We start from the raw sequence: 9930 nt of genomic DNA, 5'->3' as shown, positions 1-9930 counted from the left end.
CCGTGTGGGTGAGATTAAGGGGGTGTTTGGATAAACTTAAATCATGGTTTCGAGAATAGCTTTTGAAGAATAGCTTTTTGGGAGAATAGATTTTGAGAATAGATTTTGGAAAAAAGTGATTTGATAAAGTGAGAATATTTGGATAATTGTTATCAAAATCTTTTTTTTCATATACAAATTACTAAAAAGGATATAAGCTAATATGATAATTAGATAAATGATAGATTTCAATTTATATTTTTGTTTGAAATAATAATTTGTAAATAATAAATTATATATGAAAAAATATAATTAATATTATCTTTGATTCTTAGTATAAGAGCTAATTGGGTATTCTGTTTGATTTTGAATATAACATATCAATCTATCTTGTCTCATACATTTATCTATTTTTTTCAAAGTAATCCTCATATTAGTTTGCACATGTTAAATGTTACATCAAATAATAATCCCAATGCACATCCCAATTTAGAGAATGCAACACATATTTATTATAAATAAATAACTTAACTAATTTTCTTAATATTTACAATTTAGTTTTTTAACTCTTACATTAAGGATCAAAAGTAGTAATTGATATGTGTATATATATTTATATCCCAAACTATGGTTTTATACTTTTAAAAGCAAAAAAAATTCACTTTATGAAAAACCATGGTTTCATACCCAAAACCATGGTTTCCAAATGAAAAGTGACTTTGGAAAAAATTATAATGTTTGGTTACTTTTATACAAATCATGGTTTCAAATCAAAAAGCGATTTTGAAAAAATATATAGTGTTTGGATGTTTTTTCTTGAAACCATGGTTTTCTCTTCAAAATCGTGGTTTGAAAAAAAACCCAAACACTCCCTTAAGTCTAATTTTGTCGTGCTTAAATTCTTCGTTTCGTAGTACAGAGGAGGATAGAGATCATAAGACGTGTAATAAGATGACAATATCTTTTTTTTCCTTTGGAAGTTTTTTATCCAGTAAATGACTCACAAGAATATCCAGTCAATTACAGTTTTTTAAGACTACCACAATTATCATGAGAATTACACACAAGTATGAGAGAAATTAGTTTCATTGTTTACTGTAGTTTGTTATAAATTTTACATTTTATATTGATTTTTCACTTGTTCCCTCTCATCTAGTTAATATTTTATAAATTACACGTAATATATTGTTTTAGAACCAAAATCAACTTCTCGATAAACTTATAAATTTAGAAGATAAGAAGTATTAAACAACAATTTTATTCTTTGTTTAAAGGCAGCTAAATAATATTTCTCCAGTCTTAAATATAAAACTCATTTTATAATATAATATACTACAAAACAAATCTTTTATTTAGTACCAAAGAAGTATTAAACATGAATATGCGCAACAATGTTATTCATGACAGTAGTATAAGAAGAAATTTGCATCTTTCAAAAGAATATTTGTAACAAGAAAGGTGAACTTCATTAAAAAAATGAAATAAAATATTATTAGATATAATTGAACTACTTAATATAATTAATTTAATAAAAATTGAGTTATAATATTAAATTACTGTATTCACCTCATCACTTGGGAACAATAGAGCTCTTCTATCTCACGATTCGCTTTAATGGAAAATTAAATTTTTATAAATAGATAAATAAAATGCGATACGTGATATATAATTTCTACTGTTTTTTTATGTGGTAAACCCTCAATAACTGTTCTCATATTTTAAAACAATGGTGAGTCCGTGGACCGTAGCTTGACTTGGTAGTGTTGATTATAACACCAGGCAGCCCATGAACCATCCATTTTACTAGTGTTGGTCCAAACCAGTGTCTGGCTTAAAGGAAGCTTGTCAAAATGATCTCAAACCGCAGATTTCTATCTCTTTGCTCTCGGTTCATCTCCTTCCTCACCCTCAATACTTGTCAAACCAGTGTCTTTTTCCTTTTCATTAACAGGTGTTTCTATAGTACTACTTTCATTTTCACTATAATCTTCTTGACCAGTTTGTGCATTCGACATCTTTAAATAAATTAAACTTCTTTTCTGCATAAATAGAAAAAAAAAGCACAAATAATTTACAACTGAAATTGCTAACTAACTAATCACTAATCAGTAATCAATATCCCCAGTTCGAATTCAATATATATCCTCACAACACAGACAACAATCTAACATCAAATACAATATATATCATTTAACTAAGCTCAATTCGAATCATGCATGGATGACACTTCCATTAAATGACAATATATCCTCAGTTCGAATTCAATATATATCCTCACAGCCAATCAAACCACACTTCACAGAATCACAGCAAAGTTGTCCGAAATTTAAAAAAAAAAATAGCAGAGACAGTTACCTCGCAGATGAATTGATTCAGGGTGTGTTCACACTTCACAGCAAAGGCACGGCGCCACGGGCACTACAGAGCTGGCGCAGGGAGAGACACGACGAGAATTTTAATTCAGGGCGATGCAATTTTTCAGTCAGCTCCAGGATTATGCAATCATGGGTAATTTTATACTTTTCAGTGATTGTTAATGGCAGAGAATCAGTGGAGACTCAAAGAAGAAGAGGCGGGAGAGTACTCACCGGCATCAGAGACTCAGAGTGCAAAAAATCCGAGGAAGAGAGGGCAGTCGGGCACGCTAGCTCTTCGGTGGTCACTATCGTGTGCGAGAGTCGAGATCGCAGGACTAACAGAGCGCAGCCGCGGGGAAGGAACGACGAGGAAGAGGCGTGCCTGAAGGCAGAGGCGCCGAAGCGATCGAGCTCGCGGGAGAGTTCAGTACAGACTACAGAGTGCGGCCGCAAGATAAAAAATCTGACGAAGAACGCTAGCGAGACGGTGGTCCAGATTCAAGATCCAAATGTGGCTTTGGCTTCAGCTATCTCCTTGTGCGCGAGAGTCGGGAAAGGAGTGAGCAGACCTTCGCTCGTAGAACGATGGAAGAGACGGATTTCAGCAGCTCTGATTTCTGAAGCCAGCGGAAGCAAAGACTCACAGACTGAGAGATTCTGAGGGGCGAGAGCGGCAAGACGAGGCGCGGCGTATGGCTAGTATGAACTGAACCTCTGAGTAATTGAGTATGAACTACTAGAAATTTAGGGCTCAAGAGACGAAGGCCGAAGACCGGATAAATTGAAATTTGCAATTTTTTTTTTATAATATATACCCCGGGACGGGACGACCCCGTCCTGTGTCCCGTCTCGTCCCGGGGTACATTTTGTCCCGTCCCGTAAATTTTTTTGTCCCGTCCCGTCCCATCCCAAAGTTACCAGGACCGAGACAGACCTACCAGGATGGGACAATTTGAACACCCCTAGTGTTGGATATGAATTTAGAGTTTACTTCTGTGTAAGGCTACCGGCACACCTTTTTTTTTTTGGACTCATACTGGCACACCTTTAAGATACTTTCAACGTCGGAATGAGTTATAACTAATCAATCAAATCATATACTAGACCAAAATGAGCAATAAATGTTTAAGTAATATAATCTTCTTCAAAATATACCATTATTTATTTATGGACATCAGAGAGTAGGCGAAATAGAATGAGCGAAAAATTTGAGAGAACATGTAATAATTTGTTGAATGAAAAAGAATGTGTGATACTTAATATACATTTTTATATTATCCAATCCTTAATCTAAAAGCTAGTTAACTAACTAATTTGAGTATATTAAAAAATTAGTTAAGTTAGCTTTTTGTAGTAAATAAATGTTGTCTTCCCTAAAATACTCTTGTTAATCATGTGTAACTACTATTTGATGGAACTTTTAGCATATGCAACTATTATAAAGATTAAGTTAAAAAAAATGGATAGATTTAAAAGACAAAGTACTCCTCTGGTTGTTAATAGAAGACTTAATTATTGAGTTGATTTTGGTCCTAAATATATGATATATTTATCATATTCATCAATTTTTTTTCTAAATTATTCCTATGGATACTCCCTCAACCATAATCAAGTAGAAAAGAGAAGGAGGATATTAAGAAAAATGATTATGGTATTTTAGAAAAAATATGTCATATTTCTTATAATTAACTACCTTACCTAACTTTATTAATTTAATCAAATTAGTTAAATAGATCTTATATTAAAAACTGAAAGTGTAACACCTCACATAATTATATCAATATACTCGATAAAATATTTAATTTAAAAGTCCATACATATTTTTAATACTGCAAATAAGTCAAAATTTCAAAACATTTCTAACATCACTTAACAACATAAACTATTAAAGTCTTATAATTATGGCAAATAAAAATATAACATAGCATGTGCTTGAGGAGCACAAAAGCCTTCACGGCTCACTCCATTGGTGCCTTCCCTTGATTCCTACTAGATCCTTCGCCTGAAAAATTGTTAATATAGGGGGTGAGATCTAACGTCTCAGTAACTACTGAAATTCTAACCTATACAAGCAAATCATATATGATAAACCAAAAATCCGTTTATATGTGTGTATAAATATATTAAAAATCACGGATTTGAGACATCCAATTCAATTTCATTTTTTTTCCCAACAATATACCAATATCATTTTTCTAATATATCCAAAAATAATGCAATATGATGCCTCCCTTATATCACCGTCCACCCTTATACCGCTGACTGGAGCCATAGGCTAACACATAGTTCGATAGGAACTAATCCATTTTACTGAATTATTCCAAACTCACCGATACAAGAGATATATCCGGCCAAAGATATAGAGCTCAAGCTCGGACTATGGCTCCCCTCCTTTGTGAATAGGGAGGTGTCACATGTCCCACAACTCCAATGAATTCCCGGCCAAAGGAAAACATGGAAGAAGGGGCCCTGACAAGTGCCATCCACTGTGCACCGAGTGATGGCATACCACGTGGTAATTTTATATCCATGCAATCTCCTTCTATCCTTAGCCCAACAATGCATGTCAGATGCCAACAATGTTACATCATAAATACTTCCTCAAATATATTAAAAATAAGATAGCAATAAAACTTATATACCATTTAATAGCAATTCATGATAATTTCATAGCTATTAATATATTTAAATATTGATCATAATTACTAGCAACAAATCTTAATAAAATCATGTAACATACCAAAACATTTATTTTACAGAAATCATAATATTATATTTCAGGAATATAATAATTAGTAAATCCACAATATAATCATACACAATTCACATGTACAAGAAAGAATTTTCAGAGTTACCTGGTACTCTTTAGCTTACAAATATTCACACAAGGATTACTTCAAAATCTCAAGGGTCTACAAAATTACACATAAATATTTATTAATATAAACTCAGAACTACTCTAAAGCTACTCTAAAATTCTAAAACTACCCTCTAAACCAAAATTACATAAGTATATTAACTCTCCCAAATCTAGGCATTTATAATAGATATTATTTTGAAAAATAATTTACATATAAGGCTATTTAAATTTAACAAAAGTATATATATATATATATTTAATTATAAACAAACTGTAGCTTTATTTAATTTTACAAAATTCTCAATTTATAAATTTTCAAGCCTTCAAAAATTATTTCAACAATATATCTTTAACTTATTCAATATTTAAACCGATTAAAACCTCAATAATATATTAAATAACTCAAATAAATTATTTAACTCAAATTTAATCGGTAAAAACATATTACAAGTCTAAATAACAAATTTTTCAACTAAAATCTTAGTTTAAAATTCTCAAAGTAATCATTCAACAAAAATAAACCGATTAAAATTCCTTAATAATGGATCTTTAAATTTCTACGGTCATATATTGTCAAAACTCCATATTTACTCTATACTCAAACAGTAAAATTTTCTCTAAACATTATAATGATACTAATAATATAAAGTTCTAAATATATAGGAAATGTTCATAAAAAAATAGGATAACAAGAAGTAGTTTTGTGTATCTAAATGATCTCCAAAACCGTCAAGTACTTTGCAATTTAGCTTTCTCTCTCTTTTCCTCTCCGCTTCTCACTCTCTTCTCTCTTCCTTCACTCTCTCTTCCTCCTCCGTCTCCTCTCCCCCTCTTTTATCCTATTTTCCCTTCACCATCTAACTACCCCATCCCCCATTTTTCCTTCTTCAATTTAATGCCACCCCCTTATTTCTTCCTCCAATTAATTCTTGCGCCCATGTTTTCTTTGTTCTTGACTATTATTCCCAGCTTTTCCACCGAAGTCGGTGGAAAGCTGGGTATATTTTTTTTTATAATAATATATTATTATATATTTTTAATTATAATTTTTTTTATATAGAGAAAAAAAAAGTATATTACAGAAAGAGTAGAGTGGAGTTTTATATTTAAGATAAAATTAAATATCAAATTAGTTCTTATATTAAGAATCAAAAGTAATATTTAATATGAGGTAAAAATGAGAGAAAAAATTAAATTTTCAGTAAAAAAAAAAAGCGTAACTTTTATATACATGACTAATCATAGAAAGTATAAATATGGATTCTATAAAATAGTCCGGTTCGAAACTTCTCCTCTTCCCTTCCTGTTCTTTTTTCTTCTCTTCTTTTTCTCGATCGTCAGATAAACATATTTTAATTGTTTAGATTTTAATTTTTTATAAACTATTTATAAACAAATTTTAAAAACATTTAGTGTACTTGCAAATCATTAAAATTAAATTTTAATATGATTTATAATTTATAATCTATTTATTTTAATAATAGTTTTAAAAGGATTTAAATCTGAACAGTTAAAATATTAATCTAACAATTAAAAAAAAAAGAGAATAGGAACGAAAAGGAGAGGTTTTTAAACCCAAAAAGAGTCATGCCTCACGTGACAATTTTTCTCCAACTGCCACGTGACTGCGTGATTGCCAAAAATCTTGCCTTTTCTTTCAGTCACATTACCCAAGAAGCCAACCATTGAAGGCAACCAAAACCAACCCATTGTCTTCCCTTTCAACGACCGGCGATGGAAAGGAGAAACTGTGATTGTAGTGTATACATTTAAGGAAGATATACGTATAGCAGAGGAGACAATTAACAGAAGGTTGAGACAAAGCTATGTTCGTGAAGCTTGTTATGGCGTTGGCGGTTTTGTTGGCGACAACAATGGTACAAGTGAGTGGCGCAGATACGAGTTTCATCTTTAATCATGGCTTCCAATCTGCTAATTTAACCATGGATGGCATTTCTATCATCACTCCCAATGGCCTTCTCCAACTCAACAACGAAACTGGGAGGCAAATGGGTCATGCTTTTTACTCCAATCCAGTAGTTTTCACAAACACTTCTTCTTTCTCTACTACTTTTGTTTTCGCCATTAGACCTCTATATTCAACTCTTGGTAGTCCTGGCATGGCTTTTGTGATCTCTCCAAAATATGCTTTTCCAGATGCTCAGCCCTACCAGTACTTCGGCCTCTTCAACAAAACCAACCTTGGTGACCCCAAAAACCACGTGCTCGCTGTAGAATTGGACGCCATCCAGAACATGGATGTTGGGGATATCGATGGTAACCATGTCGGGATCGATATTAACGGCTTGAATTCCACAAAAGCTGCTTCTGCCGGATATCATGTCAACAGGTTTCAATATCAGAATTTGAGCCTCAGCAGTGGCTTGCCGATGCAGGTGTGGGTGGACTATGATGGGGGCAAGAAGCAAATTAGTGTCACCCTAGCTCCAATCAATGTTAACAAGCCCGAAATACCATTGTTAACATTGTCCAAAGATCTTTCTCAAATTCTAACAAACCCCAGTTATGTCGGATTCTCATCTTCTAATGGGCTGCTCACAGCTGGTTCTAATTATGTTCTTGGCTGGAGTTTCCAGATCAATGGCGAAGCACAAACGCTTGATGCCTCGAGGCTCCCAAAACTCCCACGACTTGAGGGGAAGAAACAATCCATGATTTTGCCAATTGGGTTACCCCTCCTTTCACTTTTTCTAATTGTTCTTACTAGTTTATCTATAGCTTATTACATATACAGGAAAAGGAAATTTTCTGAGGTTGTGGAGGAGTGGGAGCAAGACTATGGTCCTCATAGGTTCAAATACAAAGATCTCTATATTGCCACAAAGGGATTTAGAGAGAGAGAGCTTCTCGGCAGTGGTGGTTTTGGTAGAGTCTACAAAGGAACAGTTCCAGGTTCAAATGTTGAGATTGCCGTGAAGAAAGTATCCCATGAATCTCGACAAGGGATGAGAGAATTCATAGCAGAAATCGTAAGCATTGGTCGTCTACGCCATCGAAACCTCGTATCTCTTTTGGGATATTGTAGGCGAAAAGGTGAACTTCTTTTGGTTTATGATTTCATGCCGAATGGAAGCTTAGATAAATACCTCCATAACCAACCCAGAGTGACACTAAACTGGATGCAAAGATTCAAAATCATCAAAGGCATAGCTTCGGGACTGTGCTATCTGCATGAAGAGTGGGAGCAAGTTGTGGTTCACAGAGACATAAAAGCAAGCAATGTTTTGCTAGATTCAGAGTTTAATGGCAGGTTAGGAGATTTTGGTCTGGCAAGGTTATACGATCATGGGAGTGATCCTGCAACTACACATGTGGTCGGGACCTTGGGTTATCTGGCACCGGAGAACACAAGAACAGGAAAAGCCACAACAAAGTCTGATGTTTTTGCTTTTGGCGCTTTTTTGCTGGAGGTTGCATGTGGAAAAAGGCCTATAGAGCGAGGAAGAGAAGAATTTATCTTGGTGGACTGGGTTTATGGGTTATGGAAGAGGGGTGAAATTAATGAGGCAAGGGATCCAAATTTAGGAGCAGAGTACAAAGCAGAGGAGGTAGAATTAGTGTTGAAATTGGGGCTTATGTGTTCCAATTCGAAGGCTGAATATAGGCCAAGCATGCGCCGAGTTGTGCAGTACTTGAATATGGAAGTGCCTTTGCCTGTTTTGCCATTGCCATTGTCGTCTCCTTCTGGCTTTGGATTTACATATGGGAGTCAGCAAGACTTTGCTGACATTCAAATGTCCCTTGGGTCTTCAAGTATGGATGGCTATTTCTCTCGCACTTCAATTCCTGAATCAATCCTCTCTGAAGGTCGTTGATTTCCTTTTGAAGACAACATCTATGGGACATAGCAGTTAGGTACTCTTGGTCAGGTTGCGTATATAACATGCTTATGTTTCCTCTGTTCTATGCTTTTTTAGTTGTGCTCTGCGTGCATTTTAAAATGAAATGAGTTTGAGCTTTCCTCTGCTGGTGCACTATATGAGACTATGGGTGAGATTAATTTTGCGGTGTTTTCATTCTTCGTTTCGTATTACAGAGGAGGTATTAATTCTACGAGAAATAAGTTAAATTAAAATCTTATATTTAGAATCAAAATCAAGTTCTCCTTAACCTTATACATTAGATAACCCTACAAACTATTCCTTATACATAACAGTATTTAACTTGTAAGTTCTGCTTGAGGCTGCAATAATGTTGCGTATGAGAAGTCTTCCAATTCAGCGACCATCAGAGGCTAAATACACCAATCTAAGGTTACGTACGTAGTCCTGCCAAGAGGTGCTTCCACTCATAAGGCTATGAAGCCAACAAAAGACTGAGTCAATCAGATACAAGTCAAGAATATTATCCATACTCCCTCTTGTCCTTGTCAGTTGTCACCCAAGGAGCCAAATCATATATCCAGTCCGCTTTTTTTCTTTAAATTAAAATCATTTATCTAGTCAGCTTGTCCAATCAGCATGCCATGTCAGCAAAATAAACGGCATTATGAGCCATCAGCAAACTTAACGATGTTAAACTTATGTTCAAGTCCTTATTAAACTACAAGTACGAATATTATAAACGGAGTAAATTTATAAGATCAAAATTTATAGCTTGAAACTTCTAGGATCAAAAACAAAATGAGAGTAAACTATAAGAACCTTACATTTTATTAACCCTTCATGATATAAATATTTCTTTGGGTGTCTGAATCAGTTTCAGTACTCATCG

At 33.9% G+C, this 9930-nt stretch overlaps 1 protein-coding gene across 1 annotated transcript; it reads left to right on the top strand.

Moving 5' to 3' along the window:
- Positions 1 to 6944: 6944 nt before the first annotated feature.
- LOC114739551 (L-type lectin-domain containing receptor kinase IV.1-like) lies at positions 6945 to 9178 on the top strand. The gene has a single exon (XM_028927629.1). The coding sequence runs from the start codon at positions 7023 to 7025 to the stop codon at positions 9030 to 9032; it is 2010 nt and encodes a 669-aa protein (XP_028783462.1). The 5' UTR covers positions 6945 to 7022; the 3' UTR covers positions 9033 to 9178.
- The last annotated feature ends 752 nt before the right edge of the window (positions 9179 to 9930 follow it).

Source organism: Neltuma alba, unplaced genomic scaffold, assembly GCF_004799145.2.
Source record: "Neltuma alba isolate B1F8T4 unplaced genomic scaffold, ASM479914v2 tig00002863_pilon, whole genome shotgun sequence".
Taxonomy (NCBI): domain Eukaryota; kingdom Viridiplantae; phylum Streptophyta; class Magnoliopsida; order Fabales; family Fabaceae; genus Neltuma; species Neltuma alba.
Note: the sequence above shows the minus strand (reverse complement) of the source record. Positions and strands in the feature narration are given on the sequence as shown.